Source organism: Rhinolophus sinicus, linkage group LG03, assembly GCF_036562045.2.
Source record: "Rhinolophus sinicus isolate RSC01 linkage group LG03, ASM3656204v1, whole genome shotgun sequence".
NCBI lineage: Eukaryota > Metazoa > Chordata > Mammalia > Chiroptera > Rhinolophidae > Rhinolophus > Rhinolophus sinicus.
Window position 1 is genome coordinate 57,317,166 of NC_133753.1, and position 27,087 is coordinate 57,344,252.

Sequence of the window (27,087 nt, forward strand, 5' to 3'; positions counted from 1 at the left end):
TATTGGCGTTCATCTATTTTATTATATATTAAAAAAAAGAACGCCTTCGCTCTAACAAGGTTAGTTTACAAACACAAACAGTAGGTGCAAACTGAAAAACAATTATCTCTAAATCTCTTCACTTACAAAGGTTCAGGTGTGATTTCAAAAAGTCTTTTCTTATTGGAATGCATAAAACGTGCACCTCACAATCTTCAATCGAATTAAAGTTGGATTATATTACGTGGCTGTAGTAGGCCCATTAAGTTTCTTTCTGGGAAGATTATGAGTTATCATCCTGGGTATATTCAGAGTTTCAGAGTTTCACTATTTATGGCGTTGTAAATGTCCTCAGTCATAGGCACATACATTTCTGCTTTGTCATCCAAGAAATACAAGGCATCTTTGATGACGGCAGGGTTAAAGCCCTCCTCCACAAGGGTCACTTTGCGGTGTTTAAAAGTTCCAGTGATCTCAATGGTGTCCTGGAAAACATCAAACAATCCACATTGTCCTAGTGTTTTGCAAATAGGTTAGGGTGCAGGGCAAGGGGTGGAGGTGGGGCACGGGGATTGCAACCCATCACATCCTTGTACCTCTGGATCCTTTGAGAGTTGTGAAAGTGAGGTGTTTTTGTTTGTTTGTTTTTGTTTTTGTTTGATATATAGAGAGATTTATTTTAAGGAATTGGCTCACACAATTATGAAGGCTGGCAAGTCCAAAGTCTGCAGGGTGAGTCAGTAGGCTGGAGACTTGGGGGGTAAGGGGGAGAGTGGACGTTGTGGTTCAAGTTGAAAGGCAGTCTGCTCCAGAATTCCCTCTTGCTTGTGGGAGGTCTTTTGTTCTAGTTGGGCCTTCAACTGATTGGATGACCCCCACTCACGTTATGCATACAGATTACATCCTGTTTTCTGAAGCTCCACTAGGGGGCCCTTTGTGGAGGTACTTTTCATTCCCTTAAGCTTTAAGATCACCTGTGGGGAGTGAGGGGCTGTGGACAGTGAAATAGGAAGCAGAGGAGTCTGTTGCTTTGTGAGCTTCAGGTGTTTCTGGAATATCCTGATTAATGGTAGAATGGGGCTAAGGGGATTATCTACACACAGACAACTGTTTTTTTTAGCCTGCTTCTCTGTTAGACTGAAGATTTGTTTTTTCTTCAGGTAATAGGTGATGACCTGAGGATATTTCAATTTTCATGTCTCTCAGCCATGTCATTGAAAGCAAATGTTAGTGCTTTATGAACGTAAACCTAAATAACCCTATTGCTGCAGCCATATCTGGTAATCTAACATTTCTCAGGTCTTCAGCTGCAGAATCATAGAGTTCAAAGTCCAAAAGTGAGAGTGTTAAATTAACCAAAGAGTTCATTTTTGAGAAAGAAAAAAAGAATCCTTCTAGTGAGGGTAGCTAAATCTTTGGTAGTTCCAACTGGCAAATGATGCCCAATTAAATTTCACCCTATAGAAAGCTGAAGGATTTTTGTGGATTTTTCCATTCTTTAAAACTGGAAAGAAATAGGAGGAGGGGGGAACTTTTATTTTAAGCATCTATCATAACTTACCAAACACAGACTTTGTGAGTTATTTGCTAATACTGTTGTTGAATGAACTGGCTGGTCATTTTTAGGGAGAAAGGGATTAGGATTTGGTTTCTGCTAGCTGCATTTTCTGATATTTCTGCTTCATTGCTGAACTTCCTGGAGAAGGTAGGGAAAATTTGGCCAGTGTCGTCATCATGGTAGAAGGGGAATTGTTCCTTAAGACAGGGGTCTCCAAGAGCAGATAATTGAACTTGGTAATAAGGAATCTCACCTGTATTCTTAGAAACCGGGGTCTTGCATAACTGGGCAGGTAATCTGCAACATGCTTAAAAACTTTCTTTCCATCAAATTCATGGTCTTCTTTCATCTTGATCGAGGCCATGCCAATTCGACCCTCATGACCTAGAAATAAAATGAGAAAAAAATTAGATGTGTTGTAGCTGTTTATTTTATTTGTAATGCTTTGCTAGTTCAAAGAACAGTGGACTGAGACAAGATTAGGCCATGGGTTTCTTTTGGATAGTTGGCATTTTTATTTCAAATGCATGTTGAAGTTATTCGAAAGTGAAAATAATACTAATATTACTACTACTAACAGCAGCTACACATTGATTGAATCTTTATTATATACCAGGTCTTATGGACCATCTCATTTAACCTGCATAACAACCTTATGAAAAGGTACAAATGTTATCTCCATTTTGCAGATGAAGAAACTGAGGCTTAAAGACATTAAGAGACTTGGTCAAGTTCCTGCAGCAAATATTAGGCAGGGTTTGAAACTAAATTGAGGCAGCCTGGCTCCATATCCTGTGCTTGTAATCATCGTCCTTCTTAGCAGCCTAGAGAAAAACACCTGAGAGAGAAACAGATCAAACTTGTGGCTAAATAAAATTCTCTCTCTCTCTCTCTCTCTCTCTCTCTCTCTCTCTCTCTTGACTCCAGTGAAAAGTCCTTGCTCCACTGTCATGAATAATTGAGCTCAGCGTGTTCTTTAGATTGCAATGTCAGGTCTGTTGGCTTCTAGGCACAAACACCTGTGAGACTTATTTATTTAATCAAGGTTCCTAATAGCTTTGCCTCTGCATTTCGGAGAAGCTGCGGGACAGGAGGGTGAAGGCAAGGTGTAAAGGTGAGCTGTTTTGTGCCCTCCCACTGGTGCTCTTTAGTCCCCAGGATTGAACTCTCCAACAGAGGAAACAAATCCTAACAGTTCTTTGTTCCCTGTCAGGTTGGGCAGTAAGTGGAGAGGTGTTTAGAACTACTACTATTGTTTTCTTGTGAAAACAGTGGTAATTAGGTATTAATCTATCTTCTACCTGATCCAGAAACCCAGTGGGAGCCCAGGTCTACTTCCCTGAACTACTTAGAAGTAATCCGAGAGGGGGAAGGATTCTGTCACCTGCGCTGCAGCTTTCAAAATCTCTCCCATGGTGATTGTGTGTTTACCTACAGCTCTAAAGCACGCAGAAAACAAGAGGAAAAATTAAAGGAAAGGAAATACTCCCTCAATCGATTCATGTTTTTATCTGAGGGGGGGAGGCAGGGCACGAGACCCTCTTTCTCTAGGGGCCCCTGGTAGCTCTCTAGAAGGCACCTATCTCAGGAATCACAATGTCTCCACTAATCTCCTTTTAGAATTAAGACAGAGGCTGATGCAACAGAAATCTTTAGTGTCGACTGGCTCCTTGCTTCTTGCTCTGGCAGAGGCAATGCCCAATAGAGAGGTGAATGGGCTTGTTGGGTCTCAGGTCCTTGCCCTGACACCTCGAGGCTGGTTTAGAGCTAGTTCAGCGCCAGGGAGAAGGTTCCAGTCTGCAGCAATTATGGCCAGGGGTTCTCTAGAACTGCTCTGTCCAATACAATAGCTACTTATCACATGTGGCTATTAAAATTAATAATAATTAAAATGAAAAATTCAGTTCCTCAGTTGCACCGGCCACATTGCAGTTGCTCAACAGTCATGTGGGGGCTGTTGGATATCATACTAGACAATGTAGATATAGAATACTTTTATCACTGCAGAAAGTTCTGCTGATAATAAAAGTCCTAAGAGTCATTTTTGTGTGATACCTAGAAAGGCCCAAACCTGGTTCCCTCCTGGTCCAAAGCTGAGATCTGGGAAGGCCCTGTGAGAAGCATAGATCTGTAAGCTTGGAAAGACTTCAGAGTCTCTGATCTCTAGAGTTCGTATCTAAGATTCCACTGCTGCAAGAATTCCCACAGGATCCCACGTGGACATCCTGCCTCTTTACACACTCCAGTTAGTGGGACATTAGGTAGTCTATTCTACTGGTGGGTCCTCTGGTTACGGGGTAGTTCTCAGGCTAAAATTTGCTTCCTGGTCCTTTCAACCCATTGGTTTTTGTTGTGCTCATTGGAGCAACATGAATACACCCACTCCTTGTTCTGTCTTTGTTCTGTATCAATGGCTCCTAAACATTACTAGTCATTAAACTCATTTGGGAATTAAAAGGAAGCATGAAGATTCTGAATCTCAAACCCCAGGGGTTCTGATCCATTAGATAGGGATGTAAAACGTTTCCCAGATGATTCTGAGGACTGGCCAGATTTTTGGAACCACTAGGTCTCAGTGCTCCTCAGCCTTTAGTGCATTTCTTCTTTAATTGTGGTAAAATATACAATTCATCATTTTAACCATTTTAAAGTGTACAGTTCAGTGGCTTTTAGTGCATTCACAATGTTGTGCAACTATCACTAGTACCTAGTTCTAGAACATTTTCATCACCCCCAAATCGCATTTCAATGTTTTTAAAAATCACCGGAGGGTTTGTTAGAACACAGCTCCCTTGGCCTCACCCCAGAGAAACTGATTCAGGTCTGGGGTGGGCTTGAGTCATTGCATTTTTAGTAAGCTCCTGGGTGAGGGTGCTGCTGCTGCCAGTTCAGAGACTCCACTTTGAAGAGCCCTGGATTAGGTCCTTCCATTCCATTTCCCACATTCGTTTGTGTTGTTATCTTTTTAAAATTCAGCATTTAAAACTGCGTGCAATATTCCAGGTGGAGTCTGTGGAAGCCCAGCGTGGTGCGATGGCTGATAACCATGACAGGGGCTGGCTAATTCAGCCTTGTGTTAATTCAGCCTGCGGTCCAACATGAGAGGTATTCTGCACCCCTCACCCTCTGTGATCCAAGATGTGACTACACTTCCCATCTTGTCGTTATCACAGGGTTGGAGGGGAAAAGGCAAGAGAAAGTCTTGAATATTCTTTAAAAAATAAAAGGACAGCATAAGGTCATGTGAAACCCTCATAGCTCAGGAAAAAGGAACTTTGGGATTTCCTTTTGAATATAAGTGAAGATCTCAAATACTGAATTCTGGGGGATACTAATGCCCCTAGCACCTATATTTGGATAGTGACTTGGAGGTTTTAATCCTCTATGACATTAATAATTAAAATGATTTCTTCTTATGACAACTTGCATGTATATATCTGGTAAATATATGTTTACTATTTATGTAATTGAAATGAGTTAGGTCTCTTGTCAATCTTAACAGCAGGGCTGGTATTATCCATAATGTTAGTGATTTTCCTGAAGTCAAACAGCCATCAGGTATTGGAGCCAGGACCCAAAAATCAGACCTCGCTACTTCCCACCCTGCTGGCAGAAGCAGATCTAGAGAAGGAGGCTTCTGTAGATCATGTCACCACTCTGTGTCATGATTCTGTAACTCAGTAGGGTGGACTGGGGTCAGGGACCTGCTTTCAAAGAAGAGTCTGGACAAAATCAGCTCCTTCCCAAGTTTTTCTCTTAGCCACTGCACTTGCTCTTATTTGTGTCTCGCATACCACTTCCCAGTTATCCAGCGTGACATTTTTTCTTGAGGAGTGCCAAATGCAGCATGGGACCTTACATCGTGGAGAGATTTGGCTAGCCTGAGAACCCAGCTGGGGGGCTGAACCACAGAGGAAGGCCAGGTTCAGATGTATTAACTTGGCTGATTTATAATGGAACATAAACCAGACATAAGCTTCTCAGTCCCAAGTGGCTGAAAGAGTTGTTTGATTCTCCAGCTGGCAGGCGAAAGCGATGACATACTTTGCCCTGGGGTTCAAATTATGTTCAGTTACCGTATGGGTTTAGGCATAGATTTATATTATAATGTCTTGTGCATACCTGGCACATGAACTCCATAAACATTCACTTCTTGGACAAAATCAACCAGTCCTACTACGTCAGCAACTTCAGTGGTGGCCACATTTTCCCCTTTCCACCTGGAAGAAAGGAAAGGTTAGCAGAGGTCACTGGTGGTTACTGGATGCAGTAACAGAGAGCAGGTAGTTCCCTCCAGACCTCTGTGGAGTGGCTGTACTCTATTCCTCACCTTGGCCCCCAAACTCCCCAACTTTGTCATGGGAGAAGCATCCTGCTTGAGGAACAAAAGACAAAAGCAGAGACCTAAATAATAAAACGTGGAATTTCAATCTCGCCACATGAAATATGATACACAGAATGATGTTGTGCTAGTGTTAAAATCCAGCCTTGGCCTAAGAAAGGTGCTGGAAATCAAAAACAAAAGCTCAATGACTTTTTGCTGTGTTTAGGTCTCTCACTTTGCTCATTCCCTACCTTTGGTTGCTATTTAATTCAATTATTGAATTTCTATAATAAAATTTCATACTTGTATTTCATGGTCTCATGGCAATGAGAAAGCTTTTAATAAGGAAGAAAATATCATTCTTTATTTGCAGGGAGACTGAATGTTAGTGCCCACCAGGTGCTACTTTTTCACTTCATAAAGTTCTTTATGTTTTACATTAAACAATTCTTTCTATCTCCCAGAAGTATCTTTTCAGTAATATGAGGGTGGCATAAAATAATGATCTGGAATTGAAGTCATGGGATATGACAGATGGAAGGAACCCTGAGGATCATCCTTTCATGGGTGAAGGAACTGAGGTCGAGAAAAGGTTACCTGTCTTGGTAACACAGCTGGTCAGGGGCAGAGGTGCCCTTGGGAGCTCAGTTCTCCTCTTTCATAGCCACACTCTTTCTACTACAGCCAGACAACTTCCATCCCTTCCTCATTCATTCATGCAAAACGTAATTATGTGTGTCAGCCACTGTTTTAGGAGCTGGGGATAAACAAGCAGAGACAGGGCCCAGCCTCAGGGAATTTACACCGTTAGGAAGCTGATTCGGTCAGAGTGTCATGAGGCTGGAGGACTGTGCTATGGTTGGGAATTAATTTCATGGTCTATTATAATTGCTTTTAGACTTCACTGTGCTTACTCGAGGGTTCTGTGGGAAACCACCTGGTTGGGGATGGAGAGTGGGAGGGAGGGGGGGCAGGTGGGGCTTGGAACCCATCACCTCCTCTTCAGCTAAATCAGTTCCACGTTAATTTGCATTTGATATTATCTGAAGAAAAGCCCCATAATTGGAAACAATGTGAACATCCCTGGCTGTCCAAAGAGTGACCAGTCATAAGTAACTAAGGAATTGAATGGACTAAGCTATTTAGACCAAAAATCAGGCACAGGTTTTCCGCCTTATTTTCATCTGGTGTTGCTCAGCCAAGTTAACTGTGCATTGCAGAGTGATACCTCATGTATTTTGCTCCTTTTTTCCTGGGAACACAGGAGGTTGAATTGACATGCCAAAGAGATAGAAGGAAATGGAGCACCATAAACAAAGTGGAATGCGATTCCAGTTTAGGAGTAAGCCAAATTGTGCATGTTTGTTTGGGGCTCAATAATTCAGAGAAACAAACCGGAATGTATCTCCAACTCTATCGTGGAAGTAGATGAAATCTTCATGGTCAATCATTAAGAGATCTCCACTGTTGAAATAGAGGTCTCCTTTCTTAAAGACATCTCTTAGTTTTTTCTTCTCTGTCTGAGACTTTCCTCCAGCATAGCCACTAAATGGTGCAAGTTGTGTGATTTTGCAAATCAGGAGTCCGACTTCACCTAAGACAGAAGAAAGTAAATTCTTATTGTATGTGCTTGCAGTAGGCAAATTTTATTATTAACCTTCTCTTAAGACTGATGCTATCCAACCCACTGGCACAAGCTGGTTATATCTATATATCTATATATCTATATATCTATATATCTATATATCTATATATCTATATCTATATCTATATCTATATCTATATCTATATCTATATCTATATCTATCTATATATATGTATATATATGTATATCCATATAAATCACATGTACACATATATACACCATGCACAGACAGTACATTATTTTATATGGCCATACATTTGTAGTTTTCTAAATGCTAACCTTTTACTGAATAATGCTTTATACACATAATTAGACAAATGCACAGTAGTTTAAGCTTTAAGGTAAAGACTCCCTAAAACTAGCTATAGTTTTGTAACCATAATTACATATCCCTTCCCACAAAATGCTTACCTCATAATCAAGAAGTTGTTAAGCTAGGTTCCAAACTATCATTATGTTACATGTAGTGGTTAAATTAGTATCTTTTGGAATTTCTGTAACTATTTCTGAGATTACAAAAATAAACCTCTTTTTCTCCCCACTCTGATAAATTTTCAGAGTGTTCATTTCAGCAACGACAGATTAGTCCTCAACAGTTACTTGGTCAAGGTAAGAAAATCACAGGTTAATTGAACAAAAATCCACTGTACCTTTGGGAACTTTAATGCAATATCCATTTTCATCTCGGACAGGTTCATCTTTCTCCACATCATATTTAATCAGCTCATAATTTGTGACTTTCTAGTAAAATTAAAATGGATCATTTTTAGCACATATTTTCACATTTTTTTCTTTTTTATTGTGTTATATAGCATGCATAAGTATATAAAGTACACATATCTTAAGTGTACAGCTTGGTGAATTTTATGTATGCATACAGCCATGTAACAATCACCAAGATCAAGATATTAAACCTTTTCATTACCTTAAGAAATTTCCTCTTGCCCCTTTCTGTCAAGTAACCACCATTCTGACTTTTGTCACCATCAATTAGTCTTAAAGTTCCAATACATGAAACAAATATATGCTTTTGTATTTGCTTTTCACTCAACATAATGTCTGTGATATTCATTCATCCATATTGGTGTTTGTTTCAGTTGTTCATTTTTTATTGTCATGCATTTTTCCTTATGTGAGTATTCTACAATTTATTTACCTATTTTCCTATTAGTGGGCATTTGGATTGTTTCTAATTTTGGATTATTAAAAAATAAAGCTGTTATGAACATTCTCATACATGTTTTTTTGGTGTACATATCACAAGTGGGTTATTAAAATTTTGTATAACCTTAATATGCCACTATTAGATGTTTCAGATTTCCAGGGATTTGTTCTCCAATATATTTAAGGTTCGATGGTATAATTATTTCATGTCTATGGCTATAAAATGGTTAAAGTTTCTTCATATTTCATATATACTATAATTAAATGGCATAAAAATTTATATAATTCAGTAAGAGCAATAAGTATATTATTTTCTCTATTGACAGAAAAGTGCAAATATGATAGTATTTTGATGTAATTATTAGCCATGATTACTGTGTCCTTTTCAAATTTATATTCAAGTCTATATGAATTAACCAATCATGTGCTTTGATAGTAGTGAATAACCAACCATTAGAAACCAAGTAGCATTCATAATCAACAAATGTAGATCTTTATTTGCAAGAATGTAAAAAAAAAATTGGGATGGTAACTAATGTTACTTTCCACATTAATTACAGACCCATATTCTCCCCCCCTTTTTTCAGTTTTAAAATATAGTTTTGTTTAAACTGGAAAAACTGACAAAGATGGCATTCAAGGGATACGATTCAAAGAACTAGTAATATACAGCACCAACTTCCAAGGTCCTCAGGCTTGTTTTGAAACAAAAGTTACTATGTAACTTATCTTTTTGAGGGTCAGTAGTAACAACCACAGAGAGCTTGCACCATGCCTCAACTTATCTTTGTGCCCTCTCTTGTTCTGAACTGTGTTTAGCCTGGGTCTCCAAGGTTTGGGCTAGTACAAGTTGGACTGAAGCTGCCTAGAGAAGGCTGACTCTCCCTGCAATGGTTCCAGTGGGGTGTAGGGAATGGATTCTCAGTCTGTAGTGGTGCTGCCCAGTAGAATTTTCTATGGTGATGGAAATGTTCTACATCTGTACCACTTAAGATGATAATCACTAAATATGGCTACAGAGCATTTGAACTGTGGCTAGGGTGAATGAAGAACTGAATTAAAAATTTTATTTATGTAATTTAAATTTAGATAGCCACACCTAGCTAGTGGCTACAATATTGGATGGCACAGGTGTGGAGTACAGAGGAAGGACCTGTGTGTGTCATTGTCAGAGAGGTTCCTTGGACCAGGGAATGCCTAGGGACCAGGTCAGAGTATAAGGAATGGAATGGTAACTATCATTACAGCTAACAATTATTCAAGGCTATTATATGACAGGCAGTGGGCTGTGTCCTCTAATGGCTTTTTCAAAAATTATTTAATCCTTTAAATAATCCTTTTCCTTCATCGGCACTGAGTTTGGGCACTGGGCTCTATATTTTCTCTTTTATGATAAAAGAGATGATAAAATTGAGGTCTAAGGTCACTCAGCTAGTATGTGACGGTGCTGGTATTTGATCTTAGAACCAGATCTCTTATGCACACGGATCACTGTCCTCTGTACTCTGCCAGTCACTCCCTGGGGAGAGCAGTTGCTTGGGAGCTCTGGGGTGGCTGTTGAGTGACCAGGCAGGATGGCATAAAGACAGCAGTGACTGCTCAAGCCAGTGGATGCTCAGCATTTGCTGAATATTCCTGGAATGTTGCAGGTGGTCATCTGTCTCCTCAAGCACAAAAAAGGCAAAGAGATTGGAGCCTCAATGCAATAAAATGACTAAGAGGGAAAAGAGACTTCTATGTGAACTGGCTTAAAAATAAGAAATATCAATCATATGTCTGATAAGGAGTTAATATTCAAAATATATAAATAACTCATACAACTCAATAGCAAAAAAAACCAAACAATCCAATTTAAAAATGGGCAAGGGATCTAAATAGACATTTTTCCAAAGAAGACATACAGATGGCCAACAGGTATATGAAACGATGCTCAACATCACTAATCATTAGGGAAATGCAAATGAAAACCACAGTGAGATACCACCTCACACCTGTTAGAATGGCTGTTACCAAAAGGACAAGAAATAGCAAATGTTGGCGAGAATGTAGAGAAAAGGGAACCCTTGTATACTGCTGGGGGGAATGTAAATTAGTGCAGCTGCTATGGAAAACAGCATGGAGGTTCCTCAAAAAACTAAAAATAGAACTATCATGTGATCCATCAATTCCACATGATAAGGAATTGGGGCATTTATCCAAAAGAAATGAAAACACTAATTTGAAAAAATATATGCAACTCCATGTTCATTGCAGCATTATTCACAATAGCCAAGGCATGGAAGCAACCTAAGTGTCCATTGATGGATGAATAAAAAAAATGTGGTGTATATATGTAATGGAATATTATTCAGCTATAAAAAGAAAACAAATCTTGCATTTGTGACAACATAGATGGACCTTGAGGGTATTATGCTAAGTGAAGTAAGTTAGACAGAGAAAGACAAATACCACATTATCTCATATGTGTGGAATCTAACAAACAAAAACTGAATGCATAGAGGCAAAGAACAGATTGGTGATTACCAAAGGTGGGGAGTGAGGGAAGGGTGAAATAGGTGAAAGTGGTCAAAAAGTACAAACTTCCAGTTATATAATAAGTCCTGGTATGTAATATACAGCATGGGGATATAGTTAATAATGCTGTATTATATATTCGAAAGTTAAGAGAGTAGATCTTAAAAGTTCTCATCATAAGAAAAAAAATTGTAACTATGAGGTGATGGATGTTTACTATACTTACTGTGGTGATCATTTTGCAATATATACAAATATCATGTTACATACCTGAAACTAATACGAAGTTATATATGTATGTCAATTATATCTCAATGTAAAAATTAAAAAATACCTTTCTGGTGTAGCTATTAGGTGAACACAAATGTTCAAAAGATATATCCCAGTTCTCTCAAAGGTCTAGATAATACTTCTTAACCCTGGCTGCAGAGCTTTAAAAAAAACACTGATACCTGGGCCCCACCTCAGGACAACTGCATCCAAAACTCAGGGGGTGAGGCCCTGCACCTGTATATGACCCACAGTAGGATGAAAGGGAAATACCACATGTCACAGTCTATGTTAAACTTACGGACCTGGCAACCTCCAGGTGTTTTATCATATGTAAGTATAAATAGCATCAGGAAGACTTCACCTAAGTTGAAGATGGTAAAGGCACAATGGGTTGTTTATTCATAGAAATTAAGATTTTTAAATTAGAACACCCTATCTTTTTGAGGTCCTTGTCATAGAGAATGAATAAAACCTCTCTTGATGATACCATTTCCCTGAAAATAAGACCTAGCTGGACAATCAGCTCTAATGTGTCTTTTGGAGCAAAAATTAATATAAGACCCGGTATTACATTATATTATATTATATTATATTATATTATATTATATTATACTATATTATATAAGACCCGGTCTTATATTATAGTAAAATAAGACCAGGTCTTAGATTAATTTTTGCTCCAAAAGACGCATTAGAGCTGATTGTCTGGCTAGTCTTATTTTTGGGGAAACTCGGTAGGGATAGACCATGGCTCTGATGCTGCATGAATCTGATAATATCATTATCATGACACAGCTTTTAAGAAATCTCTATATTCTGAAAACTGGCTACATATGCTCTCATTTTTCAATGTACTTACTCTCTGTAGGTAGTTTACTCTTCCAACAGCACCAATTTTTCTCGTATAATTTGTAAAGCCGATATTGCCTTCAGTGGAAGCATAGAACTCATAAATGTGAATGTCCCCAAATCTCTTGATGAATTCTCTCCACACATCTCCTCGCAAGCCATTTCCCAAGGCCATTCTCACTTTGTGATCACGATCGTTTGGTTTCTGTGTAGGAGGAGAACACAATGAAACAACTCTGGAGACTATGCTTGCATATTAATAATTGCCTTTCTGTTTCTTCATATTTATATTGGTTACAAATTCACCTTAGTGCACACCTTTTCTGCTACCCACAGGCCTAACTCCTCCTTTCCCCCCACCCCTAAAAAATGCAGTATGGGCCAACAGTTAGTTAGCCCTCTGATTTAATAACCAAAAGACTTAGACTTTCCCATTTGATTTTTATGAGGCAAGGTGAGACAATTGGACAGACCTAAGTGATGCCAGCATTTACTCCATATCCAGTCTGAAACTAGAACAATGTGTTGATTGTTTTCTTGTTGGGGCTGGTGAATCTCAGTGAATTGACAGAAAGGAGGGGTCACATGGCAAAGGTTTGTCAGAGACTAAAAGAACCTCAAAGGATGATTTTTACTTGAAAATGAAGAAGAAAACTGGGAATACAGTTCAAGGAGAGACTCATTTTCCACAGAGTCATTAAAGAGAAGTAATGTTAGGGCTTGAGGAGACTGGAGAGAAGAATCTTGATCATGCCCTCGTGTAACTGATAGACCCAGAGGTCACAAGACCAGATAGAGCTGAACCCAGACAATGCAATTGTCCCAGTGGGATGGGAAGGGGAAGAGAGGGAGGAAGCTGGCTCCCAGCTGCCTCAGGTGGCCTGGGAGGAATATGCTTTGCTATAAATAAAAATCACGAAGAGTGTAAAAACTGAAAGGAGAGCTTGTGTCAGCAAGAGAGGTGGGGTTAGGACTGGGCTGCATTCCACTGAACTGTACCTATTTATGTGGCTCCTACAAATATGTCTAAACCTATGGACATTTTAATGATATTTTATCTTAATGAGGCAATTGGTGTCCCCTAGGAGATCACAGCCTGGTGGGAGAGGCAGGTAAATAAATAACTGTAATTTTAACTTGCAAATTTTGTAACTCTGTGACCTTTCTCTACTAGATAACTGAATGGAATGGGGTAAAAGTGCTAGGTAACTAGGACTCTCCTCAAACATCAAGTTTTAATTGCTTTGATCAAATAGCATTTTGCTTAAAAAAGCAAATGCTATAAAGAGTATATATTATTTCCTGCTCAGTGGAATCACTGTGAAGTGATTTTGGAATAAAGCTTCCTCATTGGAAAAAACTGTTGGAAGAGAGGCTGATAAGGGGAGAACATTTGATAAGGCATTTATAAACCAAACCAAAACAAACCTTGAATTGGTTTCCATGTGGGGGGGGAGCCAAGTGACTAGCGGAGCAGCATGTATGCATTTAATTTTTAAGTAGCTCCTTGGTCAAAACTCAGGTGGTAAAGCTCTCAAGTGGTGAATCCTAATCAGAGAGGTGGACAGATACTGGTCACTGGTAAAAACTGGGCTCCTTGAGCAATCTTTCTGAGGAGGAAATGTGTAGAGAGAGACCAGTGGCCTCATGCCAGTGGTTCTTCATCAGACTATCAGGAGAGCGACCTGAATACTTTGAACCTGCGTGAACCTAGACATTCTGACTGAAGGGGAATCTTTTCTCTTAATCAGCGCCCTAGGTCCATAGGTCACTGAATCTATTCCTTTTGTAAAACAAAAAATTAAAAAAAAAAAAAGATTTTTATTAAAATATAGCTAACATATAATTAGTTTCAGTGGTACATCATATTTGTTTAACATTTATATACCTAAATAAGTGATCACCACGTTAAGTCCAGCAACCATCTGACACTGTGCTATGTTATCACAATATTATTGACTATATCCTCCATTGCTGTACATTACATTCTCATGACTTATTTTACACCTGAAAATTTGGACCGCTTATTCCCCTTCATCTTTCCCCCCTCTTTTAATTTTCCAATTACAGTTGACATTCAATATTATTTTATATTAATTTCAAGTGTACAGCATAGTGGTTAAACATTTATGTAATTTAAGAAGTGATCCCCCTGACTAGTCTAGTACCCACCTGGCACTATACATAGTTATTACCATGTCATTGACTATATTCCCTGTGCTTTACTTTACATCCCCATGACTATTTTGTAACTGTCAGTTTGCATTTCTTAATCCCTTCACCTTTTACACCCTGTCCATGACCCCCTCCCATCTATCCCCCAACAAATCTAGTATCCATATGATACCATACAGTTATTACAATATTATTGACATTATTCCTTACACTATGCTACATCCCCATAACTACTCTGCAGCAGCAAATTTGTACTTCTTAATCCCTTCCCTTTTTCACTCACTCCCAAACCCCTCCCATCTGGCACCCATCAATATGTTCTCTGTATCTATGAGTTTCTGTTTTGTTTATTTTGTTCTTTAGATTCCACGTATAAGCGAAATCACATAGCATCTGTCTTTCTCTGTCTGATATACTCCACTCAGCACAACACCCTTCAGGTCCATCCATGCTGCCACAGGTGGCAAGAACCCATTCCCTTTCCTGGCCGAGCAATATTCCATTGTATATACTCGTATGCATCACCTCCTCTTTATCCATTCTTCCATCAACAGACACCCAGGCTGCCTCCACATCTGGCTATTGTAAATAATACTGCGATGAACATATGGATGCAAATGTCTCCTCAAAGTAGCATTTGGGTTTCTTCAGATAAATACCCTGAAATGGAATTACCGGCTCCTTCTTTTCTCTTGTTATAGCTTTTTATTTTATTTTATTTTATTTTTATTTTTTATTTGAACCAAACTGACATATGCCAGGAAGCAAGATCTCAAATGCTTCCCTTATAGCCTTTGTTTTAAAGTCTATTTTGTCTGGTATAAATATTGCTACTTCAGTTTTTTGTTTGTTTGTTTCCATTTTCATGCAATCTATTTTTCTATCCCTTTACTTTCTGTCTGTGTGTGTCTTTCAATCTGAAGTGAGTCTCTTGTAGGCAGTATACGTAAGGGTCTTGTTTTCTTATCCATTCAGCCCTCCTATGTCTTTTGAGTGGAGCATTTAATCCATTTACACTGAAAGTAATTGTTGATAGCTATGTAGCTACTATCATTTTATTATTCATAATTTTGATCTTTTTTTTTCATCTTAAAGAAGTCTCTCTAACATTCCTTGTAATACTGGTTTGGTGGTGATAAACACCTTTAGCTTTTTCTTGTCTGAAAAGCTCTTTATCTGTCCTTCCATTCTAAATGATAGCCTTGCTGGGTAGAGCAATCTTGGTTGTAGGTCCTTGATTTTCACCACGTTAAACATTTTGTACCAATCCCTTCTGTCCTGCAAAGTTTCTGTTGAGAAATTGCTGACAATCTTATGGGAGGGCCCTTATAAGTTACTAGTTGCCTTTCTCTTGCTGCTTTTTGGATTCTCTCTTTGGCTTTAATCCTTGCCATTCTAATTATAATGTGTCTTGGTATGGGCCTGTTGGGTTCATCTTGTTTGGGATTCTCTGCACTTCCTGGACTTGTATGTCTATTTCCTTCACCAGTTTTGGAAAGTTTTCAGTCATTGTTTCTTCAAATAGGTTCTCAATTCCTTTCTTTCTCTCTTCTCCTTCTGGTACCTCTATGATGTGAATATTGTTATGCTTGATGATGTCTTAAACTGTCCTCAGTTTTTTGGATTCTTTTTTCTTTTTGCTGTTTCCATTGGGTGTTTTCTTCTACCTTGTCTACCAAATTGCTAATTTGATCATCTGCTTCATCTAGTCTACTGGTGGTTCCTTCTAGTGCATTCTTCATTTCAGTTATTGTATTCTTCACTTCTGATGATTCTGTTTTATGGTTTCTATGTCCTTTTTTTTTTTTTTTTTTTGGTATGCTTGCTATCTTTGTTGTAGTTCTCACTAGGTTCCTTGAGCATCCTTATAACCATTGTTTTGAACTTTGTATCTGGTAAGTTGCTTGCCTCCATTTTGTTTAGTTCTTGTTCTGGATTTTTCTCCTGTTCTTTCATTTGGATGTATTTCTTTATTTCCTCATTTGTGCTGCCTCTCTGTTTTTGTTTCTATGTATTAGGTAGATCTGCTATGTCCTCCAGTTGTAGCCAGGTGCCCTTATGTAGTAGGTGCCTTATGGGGCCCAGTGGCACGGTCTCCCTGGTTACCTGCACTGGGTGTTCCAGGAGTGTCCCTGTGTGCCCTCCTGTTATAGTTGAGCCTTGATTGCTTTGGCATGTTAGTGGGTGGGATTGACCCTTAGGCTGACTGGCTGTGGGGTTTTGCCACGTCCACAGCTTACAGGCTATGCAGGGGGCTTACCCCACTAACTGGGATTTGCCCCAGTGGGCTCTGGTGCCTGTTGAGACTGCCCTTTGGGTATGCTATTTGTGGGGCTAACTGGGTGGTGCTGTGCTGTGGTCTGAAGCCAATCTCCAGGTATGTTGGTTCTGGGACCTCTTGCGAGGGGCTCCAGTGCAGGCCCAGGTCACCCACTGCCTATGACTGGCTGGGGACTACCTGGTAGGAGCTACAAGGTGATTCGTGGTTATTTGCTGCCTTTGCTAACCCTGGGGGCACATGGGTGAGGCCATGCTGCAAACTGAGGATATCTGACACCAGTATTGGGCCTAGGGTAGCTCTGCAAAATGCCAGGACATCATGAGGCCTGCTGCCACCTACCAGCTCTCTTACGGTTCAGCCCCTGATAAAGCCTTGTTTGGTGTGCAAGTTGGGTGAGGCAGGGTCTCAGAGAGTCACTAGAATGTGAAGAGTTGTAGTCAGCAGGTTAATGTAGACTCTGTTTTAGTGCAAGTGCTGAACCTGAAGCTACTCAGCAAATGTCTCAGAGCACACAGAGGGCAGTAGCCGCCTGCCTGGGGTCTATCAGACTCTGATAGTTTTCCAAGAAAGAGTGCAATGCAGGTGGGCTGGCTGCTTGCAGAGTAAGTGCCTCCAGCGTTTGGGGAGTTGGGTGGGGTGGGGTCCCAGTGAGTCAGCAGAATGGAGCAGCAGAGCTCACCAGACCAATCAGATTCACATTTGGCCATGTGGAGGCGGGCTCAACACAGGAAAGATGGCGCCCGCCTCCCAGCTGCATGGGAGGAGGACCTCCTCACAGGGAAATGGTGACTGTCCTTCAGCCCCCAATCTGAGGCAACACAATTCAGTCTGCTCCTGTATGTCCTCGACAGCTCTGAGTCACTGTCCTTTCGCTGGAGCCCTAGGTGAGTGCCTGCGAGTGAGAAAGTCTGTGCTTGGACCTTTTAAGAGGATGTTTGAGTTTCCTGCCACCTTCCGTCCCACCCAGATGGTTGGAATCCCCATGATTTTTCACAGCCAGATGTTGTGCCACCAGTACTCTGGGCTGGGGAGGCCATCTGGGGCTGGCGTCCCTTGCTCCTCTGGGGGAAAACTCTGGGGCTGAAATATCCTTCCCAGTTCTCAGCTGCCACATGGAGGTTTGGGGTTAGCTAGTTCCGTGTCTCTACCCCTCCTGCCAGTCTCTATGTGGCTTGTTTATAACCTTAGTTATAAAACTTCTGTTCAGCCAGACTTCAGGTCGTTCTCCAGGTTGATTGTTCTATAATTTAGTTGTAATTTTAATGTGTTCATGGAAAGAATCAAGCACAGTTTTTATCTACTCTGCCATCTTGGATCTCCTTCTATTCCCTTTTATAATTGCCAAGTACCTATAGTAAGGGAGACCATATGTCTGGTTTACCAAAGCCTGTCCTGTTTATGCCTGTTGTCCCGATGTGCTTTTAATTACACTCCTTTCACTCTCAAGTGTCTCTATTTGGATAATGAATTGTAGAGTCATCCTGTCCACAAGGCACTGTTCTCAGTACAGACTGTCAACTTTTAAGAGACCACTACTCCTCACCCCACTGCTGTTCCTCACTTTCACTGCAGGAATAAAACATCACAAATATTTGAGGAATACTTAAAACTTTTGCTTAATAATAACCACCTGACCCGGGGCTTATCTGCTCCCAGGCCTGTGTGAAAAGCCTCAAAGTAGCATTCCAACGTGTAAACTTAAGACCTTACTTATTTCATATGTAGCCCACAATCACCTTCTTAGTTCATTTTCTTGTCTAATGGGTGGTGAACATCTATCTTCCCCATTAGATTGTAAATACCTTTGAGGTCAAATATATTTCTATATCACGCACAGTACCTGCACCTGTAGCAATCCCTGTAGCAAAAGAAGAAATACCCTCCACCAGGAAACCCCCGACTTTCCTGTTCAACAGTTAGTAGCCAGGACATCAGCACAAGGGCAAGGGCTGAGGACACAGGAGTTTGCAGGTGCCCTGGGTGTGCAGAAAGCATGCCAGCCTCACAGGTGCTGCTGTCACCTGCGGGTGGCAGGTATCTGGGCTCATAGTCACAATAGAAGGGTTCAGTTTGCATCATAAACTGAGGGATCTTATTACACCAGCAGAAGGGATTAAGGAAATGTTTGTGAACACAAACCGGGAGATCCTAGAGCCTTCTGAGATGGCTGGTTCTCACCTTAGCTTTCGCTCACCAGTGGCTGAGAACGCTGGGTAGGCGTGACTTGAGTTTTCCTCTCCCAGAAGAGAAATGGTGTTTTCTCATCACCAAAGCCACTCCTCAAAAGAACTACTGTAGTTGAGGTCAAGGGTCACCTGTTCAGTTTTCTTTAACAGGGATCATGTCTTCTACATGTCACGCATTTTACCAGTATTGTCTTCCTTAAGTTTCTAAAGGAGCCTACCAAGATGTGAGAGGTAATAAAGCATTTGCCTCATGTTACAATTGAGGAAACAGAGCCTTGAGAACGTTAAAATAATTTGACAAGATCACACAGGTAGCAGCACAGTTGCTCCAAGATTCAAATCCAATCTATATGACTTCTTTTCCATAATTAAAAAAAAAAAAATGACACACACACAGTTTAAGAGTTGAAAGTACTGAAGGGCTTTTAAATGAAGAATGCTCTTCATTATGCTTCTCTGTCCTCATCCTTTACCCCAGCTCACCCCTCAGAGGCAGACACTTTGAACTCTTGTAGCTGTTTCTTCTGATCTCCATATTTCTAAATTAATTGCTAATACCGCTATCATTTGATTCATTGATTTTACACATTATTTATTGATTTCCTATTGTGCTAGATGAGGATTAAACTGTCTCCCATCCTCTCTCCCATTTTTCCAATATCACGATTTTGGGTTAAATCAACATTCAGTGCTCACAATATACTATGGATGAGCCAAGTAATATACTATGATCAAATTCTTGAATACATTTTTGTTTTTCCTGGAATAAATTGCCTCTCTGCTCATTTGCTTCATTTTCTTAGTTTCTATTTGTAGAAACTCTTTTCTCATCCTTGAACAGCCTCTAAGTAACATTTTCCTCATAGTGAAATCTATCAGATGACATAATTTCCTTTTTTCCAGTATGCTTCCTTTTAGCCTTCAGCTCCATTCTGGACTAGTTGCTCGCCACGCCTGGGGATTCCCTTTGCCTCTCCTTCCTGGATCCTGTGTCTTATCTCTCTCCTTCCACTCTTCTGTTTGCGTGGAACACTTTCTCCAGTAACTTCCTGAAGGAGGGTGTGTAGGAAATACATTATTTTGAGACTGTGGATGTCTGAAAATATTCTTACTGTACACTTGACTGATAATTTGATTGGATACAGAATACTAGATAGGCAATAATTTTTACTTAGTATTTTGAAGGCCCCGCTCCTTTGTTTTCCAGCTTGCAGGGTTGTTATTGGCAAGTCAAAGGTTATTATGGAATCTTTTCTTTCTCTCTCTTTTTTTTGGTGGTGTTAAATTTCATCATAGCGTGGATTTTAAAATTTTAATTCCATTCATTTTATTCAGTACACTATTGGCCCTTTCAATCTGTGCTTCAGTCCTGGGAAGTTTTGTTGTTGTTGTTTTGTATTATTTCTTTGATAATTTCTTTCTCTATTTTCTTTTTCTGATTTCCTATTGATTAGATGCTGGATCTTTTGGTCTGATATTCTAATCTTCTTATCTTGCCTCCCCTCATGTAATCACTTTATATTTTCTCCAAATTTCAGTAAGATTTCTCAACTTTATCTTCCAAATTTTCCATGAACTAAAACATTTTTAAATCATGTTTTTATTTTTCAGGAGGTCTTATTCTGTTTGTTTGTTTGTTTGTTTGTTTTGGCATCATACTAGTCTTGTTTTATGAATATAATATCTCTGAGGATATTAATTGCAGGTTTGGGGAAGTTTTCTTCTGCCGTCTGAATTAATGTTATTTCTTTTGACGATCTTTCCTATTGGAAGTTTTCCTCAAGTGTCTGCTGATCCTTGATGTCTGTTTACATTAGGAACAAGGCAACTTAAAGATGTTTGAACAGCTTTGTGTGGTGGGCAGAGGCTACTGCCAGGTGGGCTGCTTTGTCCAGTGATGGGGCAGTGAGCCAATGTCCAATTTATTTTCTGGGAAAGTTGAGTTCTTCCTAAGAATTACCCTTCTCCATTCTCTTGCCTACAAGCATAAACTGGCTACTGGAGATCTAGAAGCTGCACAGGGAAAGGGAGGGAGTTGGGGGGAGGGGTGTCTCTCTAGTCAGTAAGAGGATATTTACTCAATCTCTATTGTCAGTGCCTCACCTCTGCCCTCCTCTGCTCTTGGGGTCCTTGAGTTCAAGCTTTTCTAGGTCTTCTCAAGAGATCAAACCTACCTCCTACAGGACTGGGAGAGGGGAGCAGCAGGTCTAGCTGCTTCTTATAGACTTTCACTTTCAAAGCTCCTCCTTTTTTCAAGCCTGATACAGCATCCCTCCTTCAGTTATACTCAATTTCTCAGATTTCAGGAAGTCAATCAGCTTCCTTCTTGTTGGCACCTGCCTCTTAAGTTTCACCTCTCTCAATCCTGTGATGTCAGGGACCTCCCCCTTTCAGCTCTATGTACTATGTAGTTCCCGGTTGCAATGTCTCCAAGACAATGGAGCTTGTGTGTCTTTTTCTTGTCCTTCTGGTTTTGGGAAGTCTTCCGAGAGGTGAAAGGCAGAAGGTATTCATCATCTTAGAAAAAAATCTGAGTCCATGTTCTTAACAATGAATACACTATACTTCTGCCTGACTTCCTAAGGAGAGAAGAGAGCATCCAGCGACAGGAATGAAAGGGGGAAGCTCAACTTCTCTGTTATACATTGGAGCCCTTTCTCCCTCCAGTGCATTTTCCCACTGTCGCTGAAAAGACTGTTTAAAAACACATCTTCCACATCACTCTTCCACAAAAGGCCCTTTAGTGGTGCTTTGTCACATGTACATTTACGTCTCAGCAAAGTAAAGCCCTCACTCACCACCTGGCCCAGTCAATCAGTCCCGCCTCCTGCCACATGCTTGCTGTTCCCAACACACCAGGTCCTTCATTCCACGGCTCTGCATATGCTGTCCCAGCTAATGAGAAGCCCTTCTTTTCCTGCATGGCTGGAAAACTTCTCTGCAAAACTCACCTTCCCTGGCAAACCTTCCCTGATTCTGCTCTTTCCCTCTCTCCTCTGTCCTGTTCCTGTCCTGGCCCCCACAGGTCTGACTGGTCCCGCTCCACCCTGTGCTGCCACATACCCCTCTATCCTGTTTTCTATCAGAATGGAGGTGCTACAGAGAGAAATTTTAGGCTGGGAATGGACCACAGAGGTTACCTAAATTTGGAGGGAAGGCAGACAACACTAGGAGGTAAGTTGAATCTATTCAGCTGTTTCAGGGTTCTGGTCTATTTTATTTCCTCTTCTAAATATTATGCCTTCTACGTATGGCCCCAGAAACTCTTTTCTGGTTCCTTTTTCCTCCTCCCACCTGGGTCACACTCACAGCAGGCAGGACAAAGCCTCATTTAGACCCCTTCCTGTGGCTTCAATCCCTAACTGGAGTAGAGAAACACTCAGTTTTAATAATATCTTGTTCTGATAAAACTTTTTTTCCTAAATGACATTGCTTTTTAGGCAATGACACAAACAAAATGGCAGCTGGCAACTGCACACTGTAGGAAATGAACCTAACTAACCTTTCATTATAAACTGGCGCTCTGGATGCAATGGCCCAAATAGAACAATGGCACAGGTAAAATGGATAAAGACTATTCAACAATAATACTGTAAAATTCACTTAAGTCAACAGCTTTGCTACCCAATGCCCTCTCAACCTCAGACGAGAGTGACTGACTAATTTGGATGTCTTCTCTTATTTCTTCCTTTGTATATATGGGGCAGAATTTTCTTTCATTCATTCAATGAACATGTGTGGAATACCTATTATGAGCTTAACATTCTTAATCACTAAAGATAATGATAATAGTGGCTACCATTTATTGATTATTTACTAAGTGTCAGGTACTTTGGTACATGCTTTATGCACATCATTTCATTTCGCCTTCACAGCTCCCTGTGAGGTAGGCACTATTATTACCGCTGTTGGCTAATAGAAAACAGATTTAGAGAGGTTAAGTATCCTGCTCAAATGGCAGAGTCAGGCATCAGGCCTGCTGACTCCAGACTCCTTGTTCTTAAGCACTGTTCTAAGTCCCTTGAGCCAAAGGGAACTCCTGCCCTGAGGGTGACTGGGAATTAGTTTCTGTATATGGTGTTTGGTAAGAGTTGAGTCATTCTTTTGCATGTGGATATTCAGTTTTCTCAGCATCATTTGTTGGAAAGACTGCCCTTTTTCTATTGAATGGTCTTGGTACCCTTGAAAAGTCATTTGACCATATATATGTGGGTTTATTTCTGGGCTCTCTATTCTATTCCATTGGTCTATGTCTGTCTCTATGTTAGTACCACACTGCTTTGATTAGTATAGCTTTGTAGTAAGTTTTGAAATCAGGAAGTATGAGTCTTTTTTTTTTCTTTCCTAGACTGTTTTGGTTATTTGGGGTCCCTTGAGAATCCATGTGAATTTTAGAATGGATTTTTATTATTTCTTCAAAAAACATCATTGGGATTTTGATAGGGATTGAATTGAATCTGTAGATTGCTTTGGGTAGTACTGACATTTTAATGATATTAATCATCCAATGCATGAACATGGGATGTGTTTCCATTAATTTATGTCTTCTTTAATTTCTTTCAACAATGTTTCATAGTTTTCATTATGTAAGTCTTTCACCTCCTTGGTTAAGTTAATGCTTAAGTATTTTATTCTTTTTGATGCTATTGTAAATGGAATTGTTTTTGCAATTGCCTTTTAAGATTGTTCATTGTGAGTGTATAGAAATGCAACTGATTTTTGTGTGTTGACTGTATCCTGCTATTTTGCTGAATTCATTTATTTGTTCTAACAGCTTTTTGTCCGTAGGGTTATCTATATGTAAAATCGTATCATTTAAAAAAACTTTATCTAAAATTTTTTGAGGTAACTTTGATCATTTCTTACAATTCTTATAAGTATTTTCCAGACAAACCCGAACTCAAGAGTGGGGAGAAGCAAGGGCAAACAGGAACTCTAAATCTACTTCTAGATTAGAGGTCATCCATGAATTATACACCAAATCTTAACATATTTTGAAGATATAAAAGCCCAAACTGTCTTTGTTTTCCAGCATCTGACACAATATTAAGAGAAAGGAGAAAGGTAGAAGTGTGTGTATGTGTGAGTGTGTATGAGCCCGAAAGAGCTACACACAAACATGTCTCTTTTCCTCAAATCCAAAGGGGGCTCCTCTTAGAACTAATAGAACACGGCTTCCCTCAGGAGACTCTTAATTGACAGTTAAAGGAGGTGCCTTTAAGACAGAGAAGAAAAGCCAAACAGAAGGACCCCATGTGGATTTCTGGGTTTTAATAGAGAGTCATACAATCTTGAGGAACAGATGGAATACTAACGTGAAAAAAATAAATCAATGGCGTCAACAGAAATTGCTGTGGAAAAGGTCCAAACCCAGCTCATAGCTAATTATGACCTTCATGAATCCTTTGAATCTGTCACCAAAATCAGAATAATATGTGCTAAGCCCAAACATTTTTGGGGAACATATTATTTCCTTCAACTTAATTATATATCTTTCAAAGGCAAGAATTTAGAGGTTCATTCAGCAAAATCTCTTGATGCCTAGGATGTGCCAGGTACAGGTCTTGGTGCTGGAGATCTGGCAGCAAACAAAGCCCCTGGTGCATGGAGCTTGCATATAACTGGGGGAGACAGACAACAGTCATGTAAACCTGTACGATGTCAGGAGCAATAGTGCTGTGAAAAGCAGTAACCCACGGGATGAATGGTAAGAGGCAGAGTGATACATTTGATAGTTAGTAGGAGGGGCTTCTCTGATGAGGTGACACGTGGGCAGAGACTGAATGAGAGAAATGGGGCAAGAGCATCTTGTATAACTTTCTATAGCACACAGAAGCTGTTATGTAAGTTGAACATAGGTGTTTATAAATAGCAATTAATCAATTGAGTGATTCTTTGAGTTTGTTTTCCTATGATGAGTGAAAGAATTAAAGGGAGTAGAATCTGGTGAATGTACTGCACTATGTAGTCTAGTGTTTCTCAACTATGGTTGATTTTTGCCTGCCAGGGAACATGTGGCAATGTTTGAAGACATTTTGATTATCATGGCCTGGTGGGGGGGTACTACTGGCATGTCCTGGGTAATGCCAAAGATGCTACTAAACATCCTACAGTGCACTGAATAAGTCCATCCAGCAAAGAATGAATGGGCCCAAAATGTCAGCAGTGCCACTGTTGAAAAACTTTGATTTGGTCCCCAGGCAGGCTGCTGTATCTCTGATGAAAGCTGAGGAACTAGGCAGGAGTTACTCTTTCAAACAAGATATCTAAATATCTGAAAACTGGGTAGAACCAAGGTCCTTGTAGTTACTCTGGGGAATCTGTTCCAAGCTTGGTGACAGACTAAGTCAGATGGTTTCAAAGCCACATGGGGATTTATTCATTAAGCAACATTAAATAAGTTTCTTGAATACCTTTGGTATAAGATAGGGCCAGGAGACAAGATATGGTCCCTGCCATCAAAAATTTTACAGCCTAGGAAGGATGGGAGACATGAAGACCAACACCTACAATGTGACAAGTCCCATCATAGGATAGAAATCAAATGATGTAGGGCAGAGAGTGATGCCATTTGTTGGAGTGACCCAAATAGGATTAACACATAAGGTATCATTTGAGCTAGCTTTGAAAGTGAGTAGGATTTAAATAGGCAGAGAGGTGAGTAGAGGATATGCTAGGTAGTGGGTAAGATGTGAAAACAGGTACGAAGATAGGAAGTAATATTAATAGCAATTGCCATCTAGTAACTCTCTTCTATAAGACAGGGTGGTGTCAAGTACTTTATTGTGACAAACTGTTGTAGTCTAAAATGAAAACTGACACATACAAATCAGCAGAAGACTCGCATGACCCAAAGTGACTTGAATTCTCATCTTATCCATTTCAAAAAGATAATGAAATATGGAAAGTGTTACCTGGGGTGAGTTGCATAAATACCGAAGCAGTTCACCGATATACTGAATGACAGTGATGTTGTATTTTCTACAGTCATCCCAAAACTGGCTCGCTGAAAATTTGTTCCGCAAAACAAGAGTAGCACCTACAGAGAAGGCATAGAAAGGTTAGTAAAGAAATGCTACAAAAAAAAAAAGTCTCCCCAACTACATTTGTCACTTTTGAAAGGTAGAATTAGGTATTATATTCACAAACACGTATTGAGTACCAATTATATTCAATGCAAAAAAAAGAAGACCTGGTTTTGTCCTATAGGAGCTTCCAATCTAGTGGGGGAGAAGACTCATAAAAAAGTCTTTCTAATAAAAGTCAGTGTGCAATAAATAAGAGATTCAAATGAGACCCTAAAGGATCGTGAGTGTGTGTGTATTGATTAATTCTGCTTGGGGGCAAGGGCTGAGACAGGCATATTTTGGAAGAGGCGGGATTTGAATTAGCTCTTGAGAAATGGAGAAAGATGAGAGAATTCCAGACAGAGCAAAATGCATGAATGTAAAGATAGGACAGTCCAGATGGCCAAGACGCAGTTGGCCTGTGACGGGTGGTGAAAGGCTCATGGGAGATGAGCTAGCAGTGCAATCATAGAGATGTTCAAAGTGCCAGGTGGAGGAACTAGACTTCATTTTGTAAGCAATGGACAACCAGGTTCTTGAGCAGGCAGGAGAATGCTTCTCTGATGGGGGAGGTAGACAGAATAATGGTTCCCAAAGATGTCCATATCCTATCCCTAGAACCTGTGAATATTCTACCTTACATGGGAAAAGGGGCTGTGTAGATGTGATTAAATCAAAGTGTTTTTTTTTTTAAATTTTCATTGGGGACTATTGGGGAAGAGTGTGTTTTTCCAGGACCCATTAGCTCCATGTCAAGTCGTTGTTTTCAATCTAGTTGTGGGGTTGCAGTTCAGCTCCAAGTCAAGTCATTGTTTTTTTCAATCTAATTGTGGCGGGCACAGCTCACTGGCCCATGTGGGAATCAAACTGGTGACTTTGGTTTATGAGCACTGTGCTCTAACCACCAAGCCAACTGGCCACCCCAAATCAAGGATTTTGAGATGGGAAGATTATCCTGGATTATGTGGTAGGCCCAATGTAATCACAGAGGTCTTCCTAAGAGGAAGGTAAGAAGGTCAAGGGCAGAAGGAGATGGGATGATGGAAACAAAAAAGTGAGAGTGATATGCTTT

General features: G+C 40.0%; 1 protein-coding gene across 1 annotated transcript in view; it reads right to left on the reverse strand.

Moving 5' to 3' along the window:
* Positions 1-27,087, reverse strand: part of SLC27A2 (solute carrier family 27 member 2) — a 37,245-nt gene continuing 10,158 nt past the window's right edge. The window contains exons 4-10 of the mRNA XM_019730669.2: positions 25,863-25,987; positions 12,317-12,511; positions 8,157-8,247; positions 7,257-7,455; positions 5,660-5,757; positions 1,791-1,921; positions 1-464 (exon numbers count right to left, since the gene is read on the reverse strand). Coding sequence (XP_019586228.2) covers positions 288-464; positions 1,791-1,921; positions 5,660-5,757; positions 7,257-7,455; positions 8,157-8,247; positions 12,317-12,511; positions 25,863-25,987 — 1,016 coding nt within the window. The 3' untranslated portion in view covers positions 1-287. The remainder of the gene's footprint in view (positions 465-1,790; positions 1,922-5,659; positions 5,758-7,256; positions 7,456-8,156; positions 8,248-12,316; positions 12,512-25,862; positions 25,988-27,087) is intronic.